Genomic DNA, 23,583 nt, shown 5'->3' on the forward strand with positions numbered 1-23,583 from the left:
CTTTTCATGTTCACAATGAAAGGTTCAAAAGAGAGAGAGAATCCATTTGGGCTTAGGACATCTGAAGAGAGATTGAAGCTAAAAGATATTCTACTCCCTATAATATTTATTCTCCCACGAAAACTCCACGTACAACTAATTTTAGGACCCCTTAAACTTTGGGTATGTTACCTCTTCAACCCATATGTTAATCTCAATAAAAAACAATTTTTAAGAGTACCCTCTATGCACTCGAAGAAAATGATGTCTCGAGATTGAGTAGAGATTATCCAATTGTTAGATGGCGAGATTGAAGGTTTAGGAAACCCAAATTTCAATTTTTTTTTTTGACGAATAATCTTCTGGTAATTCTTACATGGTTCCCAAGATTTCAGCTCCAAAAAATCCAAGTGGGTCTTCTGACTCAAAGTGTAGAAGTAAACGGTGTTCTCGAGGGAGCATAATATACGTGCTCTTTATTGAACGCCTCATTAAATTTGTTACGCGACTTTGATTTTGTTATTTCACAATTTCGTAAAAATTTTAAAAGCTATATTTAATTAATTATTTTTTGCTTTTCAATAGGATAATGATATAATTGGTGTTTATCTTTTCTTTTCTTTTTCTTTTTTTAATATTGATATAAGGAGAAAGTTTATAAAAGGTTGTACCTTTTAAAATGATGCACCACAAAAATCCATCGAAAGAGATTGTTTTAATACTGAAAAAACCTCAAATTGATCATCTTGACGTCGAGATATATGAATATGCAAAAAAAAAACAAATTTGAGATCCAGAAATAGTGCATCTTGCAATACATATCCAGACCATTCATATTCAAGATTTTCATGCGTTTATAGATCTACTTGATTTTAATCATTTTTGGAGTTTAAAATTTTGAGATAATCCAAAAAAAAAAATTATACCAAAATTAGATATCATGATAAAATTTGGAAGTGCGCCTTAATTGCATTGTTTAAGGCTGCAACCTTATAGAAACCGCACCCTTGATATAATTGGTGACTATGATGTGTCTCTTGACGAGGTATTTGGGGAGGTATGTAATGGTTGCTTTGAGATAAGAGTTGTAAGGACTTGAAGAGAATTTTAAACGTTGAAATTGTATTTCGTATTCACATTATTTCCTTTGAAATGAATAGAATTGTAACAAAACGCTATCGAAATTCGGATATTTCTTTGAAGAATAATTTAAATCGTCTCTTTTATAGGGTTGAGAATGGGTCGGATTGGGTTTGGATTGACCGGGATAGGGATTCAGATCCGAAAAGTATATATGGGATCCATAACCAATACCCAATTGGATCAAGATCCAGATGCAAAAAGTACACATGAGATCTGGATCCCATCGAATACTCAAAAAATACTATATGTATATATATATATATAATATACGTAGCAATTTAATAACTAGATCTGATCTAGATCGGATCCACAGCACCTGGATCCGATCTGAATTAGTATTTGTATCCAAGATGTGGATCTGGATCCGACCTGTTGGATCCAAATCTTGAACCTATACTCAAATTCAAATCGGATCTTAAATTCAGGTTTCAGGTCAAACCGGGTAAATTCTTCCCAACACCTTGACAATCAACTTTATGGCCGCACTCAGGTTTTAGGGCGGTTGCTATAACATGGAGCGACAAAGTATTGGACTAGGCCTTCAATAATCCAAGTCGAGAGAGAGAGAGAGAGAGAGCGAGAGAGAGCGAGAGAGAGAGAGATTAAGGTAGAAAGATAAGCAACAAAGGAAATTTTATGTATGTATGCTATAAAATATGTGTTGCTCTTTGCTCATTAAGTAATCATAACACAAATACAAGAGACATTCATAGTTTTGCATCTTCCAATTTCATTACTAACCTGCACCTCGGGGAAAAACTTAAAAAACTAAAATGTATTCTTCATGAAAAGATTTCCTCTCTCGAATGCCATAATCCATGCAATCAATATTTGAATCTTGAACTTGCTGGGTCTTCAAATTCATATCTCCCACATATTCCAAGGAATATAGAGAGCCATACACATTAGCAAAATCAATAACACCAAGTGCTTGAATAAATCTTTAAACGTTGTCCCAACTGCAAAAATGAAAATTGAGAATTTCTAATCATTTAAATGGATAAGTAAATAGTAGTCATTTCTGATCATTTAAATGGATAATTAAATGTTACTACTATTTTATGAGATAAGGATCCACCAATAAGAATCAGAGTTTTATGTAGACATGGAATTAGAAAACTAAACACGCAAACAAATAAAGAAGATTGAAGGCCTAAATATTTTAAAATCTAATATTTCCAAGGAAAATGAGAGACAAGGAGCAACAACAAACAAATTATTTATATAATATTTGAGAAATGATCCAATGCAACAGTTGTATAATAGTATAATGCAACCACATTTCTAGAAAACCATATTTTTGTCATTTGTATGACTCCAAATTTTGCACATACATTCTCTTCATCCTCATAATCAATTCTACGGAAAAAAAAATTTCAATTTGCACCCTAGATATGGTCAAAATTAGTACCCATCCAATATTGAATCTCAACCATCCATTTGGTGAATTTCAAGATCTAAGCCTTAACAAATTCAAAATCACTTTTTTCCTTTTTAGCATTATTAATCTAATGATGATAACGCTATATAAAAACTTTGGGAATAAAAAAATTCTTTTGAGTCCTATATCTAACTATCTCAATAAAATGGACGGTTTATATTAATTGGACTAGAATGAAAACTTTCTAGAGCATTTTCTCAAATTTTTCTTTCATGTGATTGTTCTTTAGAATGAATAGAGTGTACATTTAAAAATTCATGTCAAACAAATATCTCTAGCATAGTTTTTGAAGATAGTTGCATGATACTACCATACAACCGTTGCGTGAAATCATTCCCCTAAATATTTTCGTCACACCTTTTATGTGATTTTGTTTGCTGTATGTAATGTCCAAAATCAAAACTCAGACTCGAGACTTGGAAGGGTCTTGAGTCTGAATCATCTGTATAGCCTCTGTTGAGTCTGTCAGGGACTCAACTGAGTCAGTACAAGCAATAATACTACTAAAATATAGGAATAGGCCGAGTTTGGGCAGTTCCTACTTAGACTCGGCACCTTGCCAAGTCCAAGTAACACGGACGAGTCGTCTCGCTCGAGTTTTAGAATACTGATTGTGTGTGTTCGTCTGAGTAAGAGAGAGAGAGAGAGAGACCAGCTGCTTGCTGTCCATCGCCGGGTGCCCCACCTGTAGAGGACATTCAGTGATTCATATGTAAGGATGCTTATGTCTTTGTTCAAAAGGCTGAATTTTATCTTTTTCCTTTTTTGGAAAGATACAGTATAAAGGGTGCAGTTGGCATATGGATGCATCCATAGCTGTAAAGGTAAGATGCACTTTCAAATTTTATCATGGTATATAATTTTGATGTAAAATGTTCTTAAGATTATCTCAAAATCTATTTTTATATCTAATTATAAAATTTTAAATTTTAAAAAAAGTTAAAAACAAGTAGATCTATAAACATATAAAAATCTTAAAAATAGATGGTGTAGATAATATGTTATAAAATATACTATTTTTTAGACTTAAATCTTTTTATTTTTCATGGTTATTCATCTCGATGACGAGATGATCAATAAAAAAACTATCTTTTCTGATGGATTTTTGAGGTGCATCCCTCGCTGTAAAGATAAAGTTGCAACCTTATATAAACTTTTCTCAGTATAAAACATGAAGTCCATAATGTATATTCATCGGCAGCCATCAACCGTCCGTTCTAAACATGGATGGTAACGGTGGACATGGACTATAAATCTCCGTGATGGTCTAGAGACTCAGTTTTTTTTTCTTACTATTTTTCTAATATTTTCATCATCTTTGTAAAATATGCCTAGAACCGGTATTCTTTATCTTAGAGGGTAAAATATCACCTAAATATATTTTGTAGGATTTCTTTCATTTGGGAACCTCCCTAGATTACACATCTCCAAAGTAGGTGTTCTAGATGTCGAACCCCGAATAAACAGGAGCATTTTTTTTAACTGAACTCGTTTAATTGGATCGAGCTACATGACATAAAAAGAACTTACTTGTTTAGGATTAATAATCTAGAGTGTTTTCCCATGTTAAAATATCTCATTCCGGGTTCTTAAACCTAACCAAGTAGACCTGTTTATGTCATTTTGGCTTTAGGCAAAGTGTCACAAGTCAAGTGAGGAACAAACCCTTGGGTTGTTTAAGCTTTAGTAAATGGAACTCATTTTTTCTATCACTTGATACACTTGTTTTTGGAAGGCCAACCCTGAAGAGGGAGGCGTAGTATAATTATTTTGAAAATAAAGGTTATACCCCTCCATTTTAAGGGTTAGCAAACTGGAACTCATTTTTTTCTACTAGAAATCTTTGTTCTAAGTTTCTAACCTGAACAAAAATAGGCAATGTTGTTATTTTAGTTGAATTAAGTGCCACGAGCAAAATAATGATGCTACCCCTAGTTGTTCAGGGTTTAAGAAATAGAAACTAGTTCTTTTTTTTCTTTTTTTTTTTTTTAATTAGTGACCTTTGTTTTGGGTTTTTCTCGATAAACAAGTAAGAATACTTATATCATTTGACTCGGGGCAGTTGAATTGAGCCCAACTTATTCAAGGTTTTGCATTTGGAAACACGGCGATGTGGGTATTTTCAAAGGAGAGCTCCCTGAATGAAACACATCATGTAAGAGAAACGCTCCAAAGATAAGTTTTTTATTTGACCACCTTAATTATTTTTGAAAAAGTTTGACCCTTTAAGTACTATTGTCCCTTCTTTTTATTTATAATGAATAATTGTGTACTTAGGCATGTTTGGCACGAGTGAAAATACTTTTATGGAAGTATTTTCACATGAAAAACTCCCTCATGTGAATATGTATGAGAGTTTTTTCACATCAATTGGCTGTCAATTAGTATAAAAAAAATGTAGTGGATCCAATTGTGTTAAAAAACTCCCATACCTAATAACATGAGGGAGTTTTCTTATGTGAAAATACTTTCAGAGAAATATTTCAGCACTACCAAACGTGCCCTTAGATATATCTGGTCAAAATAAAAAGTATTTAGAAGTAAATATCATTTTTCTTATCGGGGGTAGATGTAAATTATGATTAGTAGCATACCATTAGATGATGGAGGAGGTGGTGCCCCAAACCCAATTCCCCCACAATCAGCTCCCAAAGAACCTGAAAAGCATAAAAAAAAAACTCAATTCATTAGGAATAATCCATATCAGACACCTCTCTCACATGCACACTCTCTCTACGTGTATGCAAGGAGGTTTGCGGGGCATACATACATTGTTTGAAACAAGGAAGGTTTGATGAACCCAAGAGGTTGGCAGATCCTGGGTTGCATTCGCACACATGACTAGTTTCATCTATCGTCACACATTTTCCTTCTCCACACAACGTGTAAGTACATGCTGCACAATTACAAAACCCCTCATTGTCATAATATAATATCATATAAATAAACAATAAATAGTATTATATAATGCATGAGGATCATATAATAGAGATCATTTACTTTTTGAATAATGATACTATAAAAGCCTCACACACCCATGTGAGTAAGATCTCAAAGGATCACTATTAAATTTTGACATAGATATTTAAAAAAGTTATCAATAAATCCATTCACCCGAGTCTCATACCCATGTGATAACTTTTCTAGAAATCTGTGTCAATATTTAATGGTGATCTTTTGGGGTCCTACTCACATGGGTGTGGGAGGGTCTCATAGAGTCATTACTCTTACTTTTTATTCAAGAAGGTTACAATTATTCATAGTCATTAGATGTAAAACCCAGACGTATTAAGTATCACAGCTTTTGAAATTTTTATTTTGGATTTTGAACCTAATTAATAACACAACCCCAACCACCCAATTTTATATCCAAAAGTCAATAATGATTGTGATCTTTATGTATTAAAGATAAATAGTTTCATAATATACATTTGCTAATGCAATCCACTATCTTACTAATAATATTTGGTGAATAAAGGGCAAGCCCATTTTTGAAAAACAACTAACTACTACTCTCTTTGACTTGATGCACATGCTAAGTCGTGTGCACACGCGTGTTTATAGTTATTTGCTCCTCTAGTACACACCCATGTCATTTGCTCTACATGACTAAAATTTTTCTTAACCTTTCTTTTTGAAATCTCGAAATAAAAATACATGATGCATTTTAAAATCCCATCTTCCCCTTGTTTAAGTGGTCTACATATGTTTCATGCTTGGACGACTTATTTTGAGAAGGGGAATGTATACTGGAGACTATTTATTTTTCATACAAGAAATCATAATCATTTTAGCCGTTAGATTTTAAATCAAGATATTAATGAGTTACAAAATTTGAAAAAAAAATTATTGGGCATTGTACACAATTAATAACACGATTTAAGCTTTTTTGATTTCACATTTTATAGCTAAAGATGACCGTAACCTCCATATTTCAAAACTTTAAAATACAAAAAAAAATATTGAAAAAAATCATAGGGTTGTAGACATTACGGTCCGAAAGGTTGATTGGAGGTGGAAGGATTGGTGGCAAGAGAGAGAAAGGAGGTGGAGGTGCACTTTCCCCACAACCAAGGTCAAGCGTGCCTGCAACAACCATTACCAAAATTCATGGTAAGTAGAGAGAGAGAGAGAGAGTTTACAGTTGGGGATGACATAAAAGAGAGAGAGAGAGAGAGAGAGAGAGAAAGAGTTTACAGTTGGGGATGACACAAGGGAGAAAGCCAACAAGTGTGCCAATCTCAATATTTTTCCATCCAGGAAAACATACACACTTAAAAGGCACCAAAAATTGGTTGGATGCATTGCAGGTCCCTTGACCACAGTCCACCAATTTGCACACACCATCTACGAGATAAAAGAGAAAAAGATCAACACAACCCATTGTAACAAGCCCATATAAAACCAGTACAAAGAGCCATAACTAAATGATACAAAGCTTTCTTTTTTTCAATGTCATATTTGATAGAGAGAAAACAACAGATTTCAAATAGTAGAAAAAAGCCTTTGATGATGATGATAGAGAGAAAACAAAATTTGAGTTTTTATGTACCAATTATGGGGTCACTTTTTGTGGGATGAGAGAGGAGGAGAATCTCAATGAAAAGGAGGGGAAGTAACATGTATTTCAGAGCCATGGTGAGAGAGAATTGGATAGTGAGAGAAAGAATGAATGGTCTGTTTTTTTAGAGAGGAATGAGATGTGAGAAAGGATGAATTGGTCTGATTTTTTTACTCTAAGAGAGAGAGAGGGATATTTATAGGCATGGTTGGGTTTGAATTAAACGAGAAACCCAAGAAATTTTTTATAAGAGTGGCGATGGGATTGAGAAAGAAATAATAGTTTGATTGTGTTCAATGAAAAGGCCAATAAAAAGAACTCATCTATATTTGAATAGAATTTTATTACTAAAAGGAAGCATGGAAAAGAAATATAGTGTATAAAGAATACATATCCTGCCCAAATATTGGAATTTAGCGTTGAAAATCTCCTCTTTTGGACGGTCTGATTATTGTGATATTTTTTTATTTTTTTATGGTAAAGATTATTGTGATTTTTTTTAATTTTTTTTCGGTATTTGATATATGCTTAAGAGAATTTTATGGGTGTAGTTTATATAGAGTTGAGGTTCTAAACTATCAAAGTAAAACGTACTTTCAATTAGTATCGAAAAATGTGGTTTCAATACTAAAAATTTTGGTGATAACCTTAAAATATATTTTTATAACTTACTATAAAATTTAAAGCTTCCAAAATAATGTAAATCAAGCACTGCTATAAAATCTTAAAAGTGTGGCCAAAAAGCTCCTTGATAAAGTGCGTTCTCTAGAAAATGTAGTTGATGGGATTGAACCCTGGCCAGCTGCCCAAGATATAATAATGGCATGAAAAAGTAGTTGTTTGTATTGAACCTTGGCCAGCTGCCCAAGATATAATAATGGCATGAAAAAGTAGAATGGAATGAACATATACATCATCCAAATATAAGAATAGCAAATATAACTTGGGATTAGCGAACCATTGTGCACGAACAGGTGATCCAAATATAAGAATAGCAAATATAACTTGGGGTTAGCTTACCATTGTGCACGAACAGGTGAGCGGTTCGAGAAAGGCATTATTTGAAGTATAACTATGAGCATGAAGATAAGGCAATGACTTCACTGTGGAGTTTACTCGAAAAGTTTAAGATCTCTGTGAACAGTTAAAAACAATTGGCATAAAGACGGAGAATGAGAACCGAGTTGCCATCATCTAAAAAAATCCGAGGGCCGAGTTTGATGCCACATGGGTGTTTCAAAAGTCCAAGCCACCTATAGAAGAGGCCAAATCCAAGGGCCAAGTTTGATGCCACAAGGGTGTTGATTCAAAAGTCCAAACCACCTATGGAACAGGCCATAGACGTGTTGCTTTTAGAGGAAACACTTGGAAGAAAATTGGAGTCAAGTAATAGTTCCAAGAAACGAGACCTTAACTAATACACATAGCAGGTCCCGTGGTAGAGGAACATAACGCGGTCCCGAAAGGACCCAAAACGTAAAAGAATCCAATCATTTTGTGGTAAAGAGAGATTTTCTAGTAGAGATTTCTTATAGAAAGAATTTCTAGTAAAGGCGAGCATTCTTGTGGGGTGTGTGTGTGAGAGAGAGAGAGAGAGAGAGAGAGAGGGGAAACAAGAGAGAATAAAATTGGGGCACGAAGAAGCCCGGTTCCCCTCTTGATTTCAATACCAAATTTTCATGGTCCGATTCTGCAGCCTCACCAAAATGGCACCCTTCCATAAATATTACAACAGAACAGTTGAGGAAAGCATTTGTAGCTTCCAAGACATCACAAAGCCCAAAGATGGACTAAAGAAATACTCCATGCAACTCTCTCCCTTTCACAATGCTCTAATGAGGTCTAAGGTCAGGCACCTAATGACACCTCTCTCTCTCCTATGCATACTTGTGGCTTTCAAGACAGCACAAAGCTTAAAGGAGAAAAACAGGTGTACCCGCTGCAACTGTCTCTCACTCACTGTGCATAAAGAGACTGCCCCACTAGGCAGAGCCAAATTCCGAGAACCACTTCTCATGGCGCTCTATATCAGCTGCAGACACGCTTCGCTGAACCTTGGTGAGGGCTTCTTCAAAGTCACACATTGCAACCGGGTCTTTTGATATCTCATCCTTGGACATGTTCTTGATCTCATCCCGAGTCTTCCCTGCAATCTTCCTCCTCATTCCATTTAATGAGGCGTCTCGACACACATTAGTGAGGTCGTCTCCACTATATCCCTCTGTCCTACGAGCAACGTTGTCAATGTTCACATCAGGGGCAACCTATTGACATAAAAGACATGAGAGAAAAGGACTTGGTACATGATAGGCAAATATTTATATAGAGGTACAAGATAATTCAATTATGTTAATTGTGTGTGTGTGTGTGTGAGAGAGAGAGAGAGAGAGTGAGTGAGAGAGAGAGAGAGAGGGACTTACATGACATGCAAGAAATTTTATTTTATTCTTATTATTAATGCATGACTAACATACAAAACATAATGCACAAAATACCAGGAATTGGCAGAAATATTCATCATATTACTGCAATTGGCAAAATGAATCTTTACTTTCCTAATTTTGGCAAGAGGCAATGAGATTGAGATCCTCCAGCCCTGCCTCACATGTTGCAAGGAACTATATGTGCTCAATGACATGCACAAAGAGATAGAAGCAAGCTGCTTAGGAACTATTCTTGTTTGGATCTTGTCCCTTTTCTTGAGGGTAAGGAAGTTGTTCCTTGCAAAGGATTCTCACAGTGAAACAATGCAAGACTAGGGAATCAAAGCAGATCTTGTTATTCTGAGGAATAATCAAACTGCCTGTTGTTGCAAAGAGAAATACTTGAAAAAGCGAGAGAGATTTCAAGGAGACCTGAGCGCCTGCCATGCATATGAAATCCCCATAACGCGTGCCCATGGATCTTTCTTTGGTTAATAATAATATATGCTTTAAGTTGCAGTCTTTTATTGAAATTAATTAAGCTCATTCCAAGTAATAGGATACTCAGATGCTGATTGTTTGAGTTGCCATTTTTCAAGAAGATTAATCAATCTATATGATACCCATACATATAAAGAAAAACCATGAGCTCGACATCCAGCCGAAAAAGGCAAAAGTCATAGTGCCATACATATTAACACAAACTTATTGCTTCAGGACACAACACAAGGTATTTTCTCATTTTATTAAGGACGAGGTAACTCAAAGGAGTAATGAAGCCTCCTTAAATTTGCATTGATGAATCAATTAGTAGCATGCACAAAGGTGACATGAGGAATGTTTCTAATTTTCAGAAAGCAAGCAAAGAACAGCTGACATATATTCTGCACTATATTATCACTCTAGTAGAGGTATCCTAGAGCACTAGGGTATCTAGATCATTAGTATAACTATATAGTAAATATTCACTTAGTCATGAGTGTTATGAGGGGATTTTAGCGGTCCACTAAGTACCAGACAAGTCAAGGAGGCTTCCATAGCTACATGGGCCTATTGGTTATCATGGTAACGATATCATACTTTAGTTCTTCACATAGTCTGATGAACAGGCCTTGTTTAATGATAACCGAGCTGGCTACCATAATCACCACCCCACTGGTTATGGTGTCTTTCTTGGCTTCTTTATGGTATCTTAGAGCCACAAGAAGAAATACTGGGGTTGCCAGGTTAAGGGCTAAGACTGCGTTTTTGCTAGGGCTGGCAATGGGCTGGTTGGTTCGGTGCAGCCCAATTGGTCTGGCCCTAAAAGACAGGGCCCTGGACCACAAAATATCCCAAGAGCCAGGGTCGGGCCACCACGGTCCAAGGAAAGGGCAGGGGTGGGCCAGGTTGGGGCCAAGTCAGCAACATGGCTAGCCCGGTTCGACTTACCCAACCCTTTTCTCTTAATGCTTTTTTGTTTACTTCTATTATATTTGGCCTGGCCCTGATAGGGCCAAGGCCTCTTCGGCCCTGTTAGGGTAGGGCCGGGCTAGGGCTAGGGCAAGGGGCAGGGCCAGCTTTCCCTAGGGTATGTGATATTAACTTTCTTGTTTTCAAAAAATAAAAAATAAAAAAGATAGGGTCAGTCCGGATCGAGCTCGGCTTGGTCATTGCCCATATCCCAGGCCCCGCTCCAACACTAGATCTAGATTTCAGGCTTGGGTCAGGACCCCGGAGCCCAAGCTGTTCAAAGTCGGGCTGCCGACCCATTGCACCCTTCGTTTTTCCCCATGCTATCAAAGTCATCTAATTTGAGTGGTTTTGCAATGAGAAAAGTTCTTGTGGTTTTTTCATGCAAGTGAAGTTATTCTTATGCTTATCTGTATTTAACTTGCTCTTACCCCGTGTACCCCAATTCGTGTCTTCCATCTTTCAACCCCAAGATAAACCAATTTAGCAGAGTAAGATTTCAATGATAGATGAAGTACAACAAACAAAAAATGGGAAAAGTTTATATAGAGCTGAGGCTCTAAACAATCAAATTTGAGCCTACCTCAAAAATTTCACTAGAAGAGGTCCTTTTGATCCCCAAATATCCTCAAATTGATCATCTCGACATCAAGATGCATGGACATGAGAAAAAAATAGATTTCAACTTTTGAAAATATTGTATTTTGTAACACATTTTTGGACCGTCATTCCGTCAATTTTCAGGATTTTCAAGTTTTCATAGATCTCTCGATCTACACTATTTTTAAGCTTTAAACTTTATAAATAAAGATGAAAATATATTCTAAGGCTATCAAAAAGATTTTCAGTATTGAAACCACATTTCTTAATACTAATTGACGGTAGGTTCTAATTTGATTGTTTAGAGCCTAGGCTCTATACAAACCGCACCCAAAAAAAATACATGGAATAAAATAAACCATACCCACAACCACAAAAGAAAAATTTCACTTAGCTTAGGAAACAACAAAATAAAAAAAGCTGACGATATGTGAGACATTTAAACAACTTTAGTACAATAAAAATTGACTATAGGGGAGGAATTATTGCATACCTCGACTGTTTTCAAGTTGATACGGATAAGCTCTTTTCGGCTTTCAAAGTTTGGAAGTGGAATATATATTCTTTTTTCCAGTCGTCGTCTACCATAAAATAACATCAGTCACTCCATGCAACAAAACTCATGCTAGCATTCATGCAAGATAAAACGGTAAAACCGTTTTTACATGGAAAGTAAATTGTACTTCAATGGACTATGGAAAAACCATTGCCCATTAGGCAATTACTATCCGTTGATCAGGACAGTGATGGAGAGACAGTGAGGACCACCGTAAGAGTTATGCCACACTTCTGTGGATCACTTTCTCTCCATCACCATCCATTTCAATGGACAATGGTGATCCAATGGATGACGGTTTTCCACAATCTACTGGGCCATACTTCCCCCTCTTCTATAGAAGACAAAAATCCCTCTGTCTACATGTAAAAACACCTATTGCCCTCTCATGCAGGGAGAAATAATAAACCAGAATAATAATAATAAAAAGAGGCTGAGAGAATATACCCTCTTTCAAGGTTTGCAAGGGAATCCACCCCAAAAACGATCTTTTCACGAGATCAATTTGCTCAATTCTCATTCTCTTATCTTTACAAAGAAAGGACATCTCCCTTTAAATCGACTAAAATAAGAAATAAAAGGACCCATAAAAATCTCTCTTTCTAACTTGCATGGACTTTCTCTTCTCTATCACCCTCCCACGTGAACTCTATCTCCCTATTTCTCTCACGTGAGTCTCTATGATCCTCCATATCTCTTATCTCCCTATTTTCCCTCACGTAGCCTCCATATCCTTTATTTCCTTATTTTCTCTCATTTAGCCTCCATATCTCTTCCTAAATCTTAAGTCCATAAAAGTATGACTTCTTTCGATAAGGCCAAGTTAACCCAATATATCCTGAAACGTCCAATCATGCTTAACTTATCATTTTAAAACCAACTAAGGCTAACTTATCCTAAAATCAAACACCCTAACCACAAAAAACTCACACCACACGCACCCAATTCCTATAAGGTAACCCATTTTAAAAAAATAAGAAAAAATAAATTATTTTCTTGACTTTTTTAATTTTCATCCGTGTCATTCTCCTCGGGTTGGGAGAAGCACGACCTCGAGCTTGATTCAAAGTGGATCCCCTTCATCACCATGCATGACTATTTCTTGAATTTGATATTCTTCTGGAGCTTCATCTTCTTCCTTAGCCAAGTGTACCTCCATCCTCTTTTTTGGGCATTCATATGCACGGTGTCCTGGTTCGTTGCATCGATAATACGTAATCTTTGCAGTATCCTTTTTTTTCTTCATTAAATTTTGATTGGCGTGAAACTTCCTTCTGGGTGTGAAATCGCTTATCGGTGCTCTATTGGTATTTAGTCTCTACTTGTAAAGCAATTTGAAAAGCTTTACTTAAAGTCCATGGCTGATGGAGAAAAAAATCATCCCTAATGGTTGATTGAAGGCCATTTACATATCGAGCAACCTTTGGTCCTTCTGTCTCTTGGAGATTATTTCGAGCAACTAATCAATAAAACTCCCCAGTATAATCTTCCACTTTTTTTTTTATTCTTTCAATTTCTTTTTCATCTTTTGCCAATCACTAATTTTTCCCTTCCCACTACGAAGTTAGGATTGTTGAACTTGTTCCCACCAGGCTGCAGCAACCGCGGAGCTTGGTAGCAACAAGTTTAACCTTACGTTCCTCATGAAATTTCGAGAGATCGATTTTAATATTGAAATCTCGTGGACGCTCTATGGGATGCAGATCTTATCTGCAAATTTGTTCAGGACGTTTTGGATCGGCCGCCTGGGTCAATCGGGGAGCTTGATTTGTCTTAACGGTGAGATTTAGCGCCAAGTCCACGTGGTTGCAAGAGCCCTCTTCTCGATGAATGGCATCCTCCAACCGTTGCAATCTCTGATTGGTTTCACTTATTTCTCGTCGAATACCCTCCAAGTTGTGTTCAAGCTCCATATCCTCGATTGTAAGAGCAGCATTCGGCGACATCGTAATTGATGGATCTTACTTGCTATCTTTGGATCTAACTTACTCTGAAACCAACTAATGCATGGAGAAATAATAAACCGGAATAATAATAATAATAAGGTTGAGAGAATATACCCTCTCTCAAGGTCTACAAAGGAGTCCACCCCAAAAACGATCTTTTTACAAGATCAATTTACTTAATTCTCATTTTTTTATCATTACAAAGAAGGGACATCTCCTTTTAAATAGACTAAAATAAAAAATAAAAGATCCCATAAAATTCTCTCTCTAACTTGCACGGACTTTCTCTTCTCTATCTCCCTCCTACATGATATTTATCTTCTTGTTTCTCTCACGTGAATCTCTATGATCCTCCATAGCTCTTATCTCCCTATTTTCTCTCACATAGCCTACATATCCCTTTATTTCCTTATTTTCTCTCATGCAACCTCCATATCTCTTCCTAAATCTTAATTCCATAAAAGTAGGACTTCTTTAGGTAAGGCCAAGTTACCGCAATATATTGTGAAAAGTCCAACCATGCGTAACTTATCATTTTAAAACAAAGTTTGCAAAATCGAACCAGAACGATTAACCGGACATGGGCCAGGAAGCAATTTAATTGGCTTAACTGGTAATCCGGCCGATTCAACCGCTCTAACAGGGCAAGTCCCGGGCAGTTAAAAAAGTGTTGAAAAAACATAACAAAGATATGGAAAAAAATCTACTAAAATATGAAAAGCATAAAAAGAATGATTAAAACAAAACACATTCAAATGAAGTTGAAAATTAATAAAAAAAAATGGATTTTAACGAATCGATGTATGTCTAGGGGCAGTTTTAAATTTTTTTGAAAAAGATGGGAAAATATAGAAGTGAGTATTAATGACCAAAACATTTTTTAATTTTTACCATAATGTAAAGAATATTAAAAAATGCATTACAAATCAAATTTCTTATTTTTGAGAGTTTAAGTATTTTTTTTAAATGCCAGTTGATCACCAAAACCGCCCAAACCGAAACCAGCCAATAGCCGGTTCAGGTCTAACCGGGCGGTTAGCGGTTAGATCGCTCGGTCTTGCGAACACTGTTTTAAAAAAAGCTAAGCCTAAATTATCCTAAAATCATACCCCCAAACCACAAAAAACTCACGCCACACCTACCCAATTCCTAGAAAGATAACCCATTTAAAAAAAAAAAGAAAAATATGTATATTTTTTTTTTTGTGAATTTTCATCTGCATCAGCCTACCATAGCTTAAAAGCTATGGCTAACTAGACTCCTGGTTGGTGCAAATTTTACCAGCAATTCTCTAATAAAACCCCCAATTTTAAGAAAGAAAGAAAAGGTACATAAAGGATGAGCTCAACAAATCTCTACCTAAGTGCCTCGTCAATATCCCATGGAAAGTTCGTAGCTGCTAATACCATGACAATTTTCCTTCCCCCATCCTCGCCAGTAGAGCTGTTATTAACACCATCAACCTGTACTAAAAGTTCTGATTTCACCCTTCTCGATGATTCATGCTCCCCAGAAGCCCTGCAACAAACAAATTCACTCAGTGAGATAGAAAAGCTGAAAATAGGTAATAACATCTAATCCAGTTACCTTGATCCAAAAAAATGCTGAATATTTACCAAAGACACAATATTGAAGTGTTCTATAATCAAAACCATAGTTACCGGGATCTCCTACTTTGGTAGGCGATCCCTTCTAAAATCTCGATTCTGTCGCTCCCGAAACAGATCTCTAAGGGATCTCGAATTTTAAATTTTGGGATCTTGTACCCCACAGAAAAGGATCCTGATTCTTGCCGTTAGGGATCTCGATCCCAACCTTAAACACTAAAACAACAACCAAACTGATGATTTTCTTTGTTTATAGCCAACTAGCAACACAAATATTGTTTGTTTGCTATAAATAATGAGATCCCCACTTTAAAGAGTATACATAATAAGGTTGGCAACAAGATCCCTAAAATGTTGGGATCAAGATCCCAAAATGTCAGGATCAAGATCCCCAAAAGATTGGAATTTCAATCCCTGACATTCGGGGATCTCGATCCGTAACATGTGCATTGTACGGACAATGTTCCCAACCATAGGGATCTTCTAGCGTTTCACGATCCCTCGCTCCTGATCCCAACCCCAATCCCAGTACCATTCTCGCTCCCAATCCCATCAACTATGATCAAAACACTTGAGGTAGAAGCCATAAAAAAATAAAAAAATCTCAACAAATGAAATAGGGATTGTAACATCTGAGGCCTCGGAGAAATTTATATCACTGTTTGACATGAAAATCAAGTCCTTTTGTAGGCACAGTCAATTGAAACCCCGTGAATAAGAAAAGAAAGTGTATCTGCGCCCTGCCTCTTAAGCTAAAAAGAACAGTATAGTTTGCATCAGGGACTTGATATGGAAGATGTTTCCTTGCTGATAATGCAGTTTGATCGCATAACGAGCATTTCTGAATTCTGATAAATGTTTGCAATAAATGGGTGGTAATAGTTGTGGACAGAGAGTCAATGGTTGAGCAGGACAATCCATGATTCAGGTAATTTTCAATGAAATCCTGGGGATCTGAAAATCTTTATAGCAACTACAAGCACCAACTATGAAAATCGCGAAGCCAAATAATTTGCAGAAAAGTTAATAAAACCAGGGAAATTGGTGGAAAAATCCTATATTATAATTGGAATTCGGAAACATTCCCCCATAATTTATCTTTACACTCAAGTCCCACATTTTGAGAGCACGTATTGTACTGTAACGTAATATTTTTATACATCGGTTTCAGCTCAAATTTTGGCATCTATACTTCATTACACACTTGGAAAAAAATTTAAATATAATTCAATAACATAAAACAATATTGGTCATTTTATTTCTTTTAATTTTTTTATAATTTTTTATAAGCGCATGGTGGTGAGAAGTATTAACTCCCAAATTTGAGCGCAATCCAGTGTATAAAAAAATCCTATTAAAACACAATATGCACACTCAAAAGTGGAATATGAGCATAAAAATATAAAATATAAGGGGCATTTTAAACTCCAATAATAAAATGAGATTTTTCCATAAATTTCTCCCTAAAAAATAAGTTAAACCATGTTTAAAAATTAGAAAAACCAGAAAAAGGAAAGATTAGATTTGCATACCCCCGAGCATTGCAAAGGGAATCAATCTCGTCAATAAAAATTGTACTTGGAGCATACGCTCTTGCCAGATCAAACAAGCAACGAACCATACGTTCACTCTCACCACGCCATTTTGAAGCAAGTGTGGCAGAAGAAACATTAAAGAATGTTGTTCCACACTCTGTTGCCACAGCTTTAGCCAAAAGAGTCTTTCCAGTACCAGGTGGGCCAAACATTAAGACTCCTTTCCAAGGCCGACGAATACCCTGTAGATTGTGAACATGAAAAACATTAATGTTTTTTGTTTATAATAAAAAATCTCCTGCCGGGTAATTGATTTCCATCATAGTGCATTTGATTCTAGCAGAAATTTATAACTGAAAAAAGAAACGTTCGGATTTCACACGGAAAAGAAAAAAAAACTGTAGAAAATTGAACTAATAGGCCTAGCAAAATTAACATTTCCTACAAGGGATTATGGCTTCCCAGATTTTAACATTTTTACATCCTCCACCAATCAACAATAAAGCTCACCTTTCAAAAAGACAACTACCAGCAACCCAAAAAAAACACTCAGCCAAATAAAATGAATTACCTGAAAATACTCAGGCATCCACAAGGGAAGGACAACAGCTTCCTCCAAGAGCCTTTTGGCCTCACTGAGTCCAGCAACATCATCCCATCTTACTCCAGGACTGGTCTCTAGAACATCTCTTTCAAGCATTGCAGCCAAATCAGCATCAGGTCCTTCGTATTGTCCCCTTCTTGATTTCCCTTCATCTGAATCACCATTCTATCAATATCACAAACAAATTAGGAGCTAGAAAACCCAAAACACTTGGTTTGAAAAGCAAACAGTAGCATAGAAGCCAAGAACGCAAACTAGTGGGAGTTGAATAGGACAGACGTAATCACATAACAGTAAAGGAAGAAAAGAGAGGGAATAAAACAATTTGTATGACCATGCAATAAATTTATGATGAATAAATTGGACAAAGAAGTCCAAATAGCAGAATAAGAAGCATGAAATCCAGAGCAAGATCATCCATAAGTACTATTAGAAAAAAGAAAACATGCTCTCCTTTGTATATGCTATTTATATATCAACAGCATATTATTCCGTGCTCATACAATATTTATCAGTCAACAACATAGACATTGTTTATATGTCAACATAGTTATGTATATGTCAACAATATCCACAAGTACATATTATGAAAAAGAATACATGCTAAATCGCTTCAACTTCTAGAAGAAAAGAAAGAGACGAATGAAAAACACATGAAAAAAGTCTGTTTCATTGTGCATAACCGCAAAGAACAAATGCCTGACTTCTCCAACTTACTCGGAGTCTTTACAATCACAAGGATATCAAAAGAACATGAAAAATCAGAATAAAATTTTTTATGATTAAATTGTAACAATGGAAAAAAAAACATCCTTTCCCTTGATGGGTATCTTAGAAAACAACTCTTAGAGTGACAAAATTTACCCCTGAATCTGCCTTGGACTTGCCAGCACCAGCTCCTTTTTTCCCAGGAGGTCCTGAACCTCGAACCCCGGCCTTCCCTGAAGTGCCCGTAGCATTAGCCTTTGCTCCACGACCAACTGTTCCAGTCCTAGACGACCCACGGGCCCACGTTGCATCTTGATTAGACTTCCTTGAAGAGGCCATTTGGCCAGCACGTGTAGACCTCCTACTACCATATTGTTGCTGAGGATCTCGATTAGGTGGCCTCCAAACATCAGGATCATCTATAGGAGCACTTGAGAAAGGTGGGCACTCGTCTACCGGTTGAAATAGAAAAGACTTAGTTCGAATTGGTGGTGAAGAAGATCGCCTTGTTCCAGGAACTTCATTAAAAGCTCTTCTTTCTGCATCCAACTGCTTTACAACATCTACTTCTTCAGAGAGTCCTTTCTTGCAGTTCATCCATTTTGAACGAATCAATGGGTCATCAAGTGTGGTCAGATACCTGACAACATGAAAGCAACATCAAAATGATGTGAGACTTATGGGGAAACAATAAAAATGAAAAATGAAAAATGAAAAACAGAATGGTAAGCCAGCATCAATGACCCAAAGCAAAGGTGTGCAAATCAAGGGCAAAGAATCCACTCCCAAGAACATATGAACAATCAAGTCCTACCGAGTTCATTTTCTGTGGACAGTAATTAGGTACTAGCAAGTTTCATTTACACCTCTGTTATTCTTACAATATTTGAACTACCAACTGTCATGAAGCCTATAACTGTATACAAACCAAATGACGACAGAGAAATAAACACATTTCCATAGCCATTGCCTTGTGTTGGATTCCCATCGACTAGCACAGCACACAAAAGTAATACATCATAGTGATTGTCAAATATTCGGAATACGGAATTTATAAACATGCATACAAGTAAAGCACAAACAAGGACGGCAGCTTGAAAATTGGAAAAATAAGCACTTCGGTTGAGGCATTAAATTCAGTTTAACTTAGTTTATTTAGCATGTCACCATCTATAATTAAGAATATTCCAACTTTTATTGTTGCATCTCCCTACAATTATGGATCTGTGCCCATCTAAGAATTTATGCACATTACACATACAAAGAAATCAAATACCATGAAAATTTTGTTGATTGGCTGTTGATGGTTCGTCTAATCGGCTCTTTATTGGTTGCTGACTGATTCTCTATGAATCTAACCATCTAAAGAGGTTATGAACATCAACACATATAACAAATCAAACAACCAAAAACAGTTTACCTATTGATTCTTTATGGGTTGTCTAATTGGTTCCATTGGAACCAGATAAACCGGTGCGACATAGATCAATAAACCTATATGAACATCGATATAGTATGCTTCCCATAGTTAACTCAAATTTGATAGGACCTTCCCCTGCAATCAATTGATCAACCCAAGAGGAGAAGAACAAGAGCCATCCATTGTTACGATGACAACTCCAAACCAACCAGCCTAGATTTCCAGATAATACCCTCAGCAAAGTTCAGCTTTAGGAACACATCACAATACCTATTTTTCTATGATAGATAACAGTTAGGTAAAAGAACCACTTCTAGAAATAACCCACAAGAAGAACAGAAAAAGAAATAAATTTGGAAACAGGAGAGAAAGAAAAAGAAACGCTAGGGTGCTATCACTCTTAAAATCTTTGGAAATTGAATGTATATAAAATCTCTAGTCAACATTTCAGAAGCAATTTCCCATAAGTTTGCATTAGAGAGAGACAGAGAGAGGGAGCGATAGAGAGGGTTAAGAACTGTTGGTCATCCTACATAACAAATTTCTTAAAATTTTTGAAGAATGCAGAAACTCAAATGGAATTTCCCCCAGGAAAATCACACAGTGATCCAATTTCAGTCACAGTCAAACAGAGCATGAAATCAAAGAAAAAGTACAGAAAACTAAAACGTCACGAGAATCTAAAAGAAGATAAAATTGAATGCAAGTGCTTAGAGGAAGTACTTGTTGATTTGAGCAATGGCGCCATCAAAGAATATAATAGAAGTGTCATATAGGCCTTCCAACGCATATTCCCTCGCCAATTTCACATGATCTTGTAATCCAGAAAGAGCTCCCACCATATTGAAGCTATGAAGGAAGAGAGAGAATGATAAGATCAGAGTTTCAGTATGTTAGGGTTTTAAGAGCTCCAAAGACGCCTAAAATGGTGCATTTGTGCCAGAACCTCTTGAATGAGGTCAAGCAATAAAATTAGAGTAAGGGTTTTAGAATAATAAGGTACTTGAGAGCTCAAGGTATGATTTCAATGGCGATTTCCCTCGAAATTCAGGTATTTATAAAAGGAATTCGTCCGTTGTTGCAGAAGCAGCATCCTCCACCTCTCTCTTTGTGACAAGTTTTTAGTTTTATTTTTTATTTTTTAAAATGTGCTTAAAGTATGTGTAGCAACGGCCCGGTCCTTGGCCCTGACCCTATTAGAGATGGGCCCAGAGCAAAACTAAATAAATAAAAAATAAAATAAAAACGTAAATAAATAAAATGTTTTGTTAGGCGTTTATCCAATTGTATACTAACTTTAAACGGTTGTTTAGGGGTGTAGAACTTTAAACCACTGTTTAGGGGTGTATGGTCGGCCTTTATTCAAAATAAGTGGTATAGAGCGTTAAACTATTTAATATTTTTAGATATTTAGATACCTTTATCCAATAGTATGAATTTTAAGTAATTACTCAAAGGTAAACTAAAAATTCTTAATAGAAACAAAAACATTTATTAATAATAATAGGCAATGACATCTCTGATATGGTGTGTGACATCGATTACTAGATGTATTGATTATTTTTAACTATAAATAGAATGCTATTATTTTTTATAAAAATATCCCTTATATCTTTCTAACCGACCAAAAATGCACTTATTTGAAAAATTTTATATTACAATTCGATGGTATTTTAATGTTAAAAAATATTGAGCACTTTAAGTGTCTATATCACCGGATGGTGTAGCCTAACAAAACCCATAAATACATAAAGATGGGCTGAGCAAAATCGGATTAACAATCGGCACTAATGGGACCTGGCTGGCCCACCGGTAGGGTTGGCAACGGTTGGGCCTAGCTAGACTCAAACCCGCACCTCAATACTATATATGCCTAGGTTTTAAACCCAAATCTAACTTTTCCTATCCAAAAATAAAACTCATACCCGGGTCCAATATCGGGTCTAGCCATCCAATCATGGGTTTGGTCGGGTCCGTTGCCATCCCTAACGGGCAGCCAATCAAAAAGGAATCGATTTGGGTTTTTGGTAAATATTACGAAAATGACCTTGGCTTGTTTGTAAAGAGTAAAGAATCGTGGCTTTTTACGGAAGCACCCTTCCCGATGATTTATTTGAACGTTGACGGCTCAACTGTTATTCCTTTATTTTGGGAGAAAAAGCAGTTCCATTTATTTCAAAATTTTTAAGAAAATATTCGGCATTCTTTTCCAAATAAAATATGCACAGATTTTTATCCGTTGAAAGTTGAAACAAAAGAAAGCTGGTAGCGAACAAGTGATCGCAGGAGTTATTTCATTTTTTCACTTTTTAGAATTAGGTGGAGTCAAGTGGAACCGTTCACACATAAATTTACCTCAGGATTGGGTTTCTATGAGTCACTCGTATAAACATATGCGTCCTCTCTCTATAATATACCTCTTAAAGATGGATTCTTTATCTAAATTTTTGCGGATTTATGGTCTAGGCCAAGGTGATCATGAATATAAAAAATATATAATTTTTATATCTAAAATATGCCCTTTTGGGGAGTTTTTTTTTTGGGAAAAGTTTATATAGAGTCGAGGCTCTTAACAATCAAATTAGATCTTACCTCAAAAATTTCACTAGAAGAGGTTGGTTTGATGCCCAAATATCCTCAAATTCATCATCTGGACATCAAGATGCATGGACATGAGAAAAAAAAAAATGGATTTCAAGTTTTGGAAATAGAGTATTTTGTGACACATTTTTGGACCATCAATTTTCAAGATTTTCAAGTTTTCATATATTTATCAATCTATTTTATTTTTTAAGCTTTAAACTTTATAAGTAAAGATGAAAATACATTTTAAGGCTATCACAAAGGTTTTCGGTATTGAAACTACATTTCTCGATACTATTTGAAGATAGGCTCTAATTTGATTGATTAGACACCCTTTTTTTTTTTTTGTACTATCAATAAGGAAATTTTGTTTGGGACATTGTATATAATGTCGGACTTACATAAAATTTTTTCTTTACCTAAATATCCTTTCAAAGAGGGCAGTTAAGGAAAGGGAAAATTATAGTGCCCCCCAAACCTCAACTCCACTTTCTATGCATTGCCCTCTCAATAATTTTTAAAGTTTTGTTGAGGTACTCATAAACATGGAGTATTTTTTTAATACACTCAATATTTACTAGACACTTATTACCCTCTTTATAATAGAAAATTTTTCATATATGGGTAATTTTCATCATTAGTAGGGGTAGAGTACAAATTTCTATAAACAAACTAGTCTCATTTTATTAATAGTTTAAAAGCAATTAACACTCTATGTGGGTGATGGATGATATATTCATCAACTATAGTTAATAAATATTTTTCTCCACTATAGTTAATAAACGATTTTCAATCAAAAAAAAATTTACTTTGCCTTTGATAAATGACCTAAAATAACTTTGACAAAAAAATTACTACATTGTGGGGTAATCAATTGTCCAAAACTGCTAAGCATATTAAAAAAACACTCATTTTCTATGAGTCTCCTAACAAAACTTTTTTTTTACCACACGATTAACTCCAGTGCTATTTATTTTTTAAGTAGAATGCGCACATGTCTATACATACGTTATTCCCAAACATGT

General features: G+C 35.7%; 2 protein-coding genes across 3 annotated transcripts; both read right to left on the reverse strand.

Annotated features, from left to right (window-relative positions):
- Window positions 1–1,767: 1,767 nt before the first annotated feature.
- Window positions 1,768–7,423, reverse strand: LOC18425012 (uncharacterized). 2 transcript variants are annotated; one of them, XM_020661828.2, is made up of 7 exons: window positions 7,116–7,422; window positions 6,761–6,910; window positions 6,557–6,649; window positions 5,334–5,459; window positions 5,158–5,220; window positions 3,216–3,248; window positions 1,768–2,081 (listed from the first exon to the last, which is right to left on the reverse strand). In XM_020661828.2, the coding sequence occupies exons 1-7, from the start codon at window positions 7,198–7,200 to the stop codon at window positions 1,984–1,986; spliced, it is 648 nt and encodes a 215-aa protein (XP_020517487.1). In that variant the 5' UTR covers window positions 7,201–7,422; the 3' UTR covers window positions 1,768–1,983. The 2 variants fall into 2 exon arrangements, with proteins under 2 accessions (XP_020517487.1, XP_006829632.3); XM_006829569.4 differs by lacking the exon at window positions 3,216–3,248 and having other exon boundaries at window positions 7,116–7,423.
- A 1,321-nt stretch (window positions 7,424–8,744) lies between these two features.
- On the reverse strand, window positions 8,745–21,090 carry ERH3 (P-loop containing nucleoside triphosphate hydrolases superfamily protein). The gene is made up of 8 exons (XM_020661849.2): window positions 20,979–21,090; window positions 20,699–20,824; window positions 18,712–19,195; window positions 17,815–18,012; window positions 17,241–17,485; window positions 15,461–15,619; window positions 12,093–12,180; window positions 8,745–9,388 (listed from the first exon to the last, which is right to left on the reverse strand). The coding sequence occupies exons 2-8, from the start codon at window positions 20,815–20,817 to the stop codon at window positions 9,107–9,109; spliced, it is 1,575 nt and encodes a 524-aa protein (XP_020517508.1). The 5' UTR covers window positions 20,818–20,824; window positions 20,979–21,090; the 3' UTR covers window positions 8,745–9,106.
- Between the last annotated feature and the right edge of the window lie 2,493 nt (window positions 21,091–23,583).

This window comes from Amborella trichopoda, chromosome 5 (genome assembly GCF_054954075.1).
Source record: "Amborella trichopoda isolate Santa Cruz 75 chromosome 5, AtrichopodaSantaCruz75HAP2 v2.0, whole genome shotgun sequence".
Taxonomy (NCBI): Eukaryota; Viridiplantae; Streptophyta; class Magnoliopsida; order Amborellales; family Amborellaceae; genus Amborella; species Amborella trichopoda.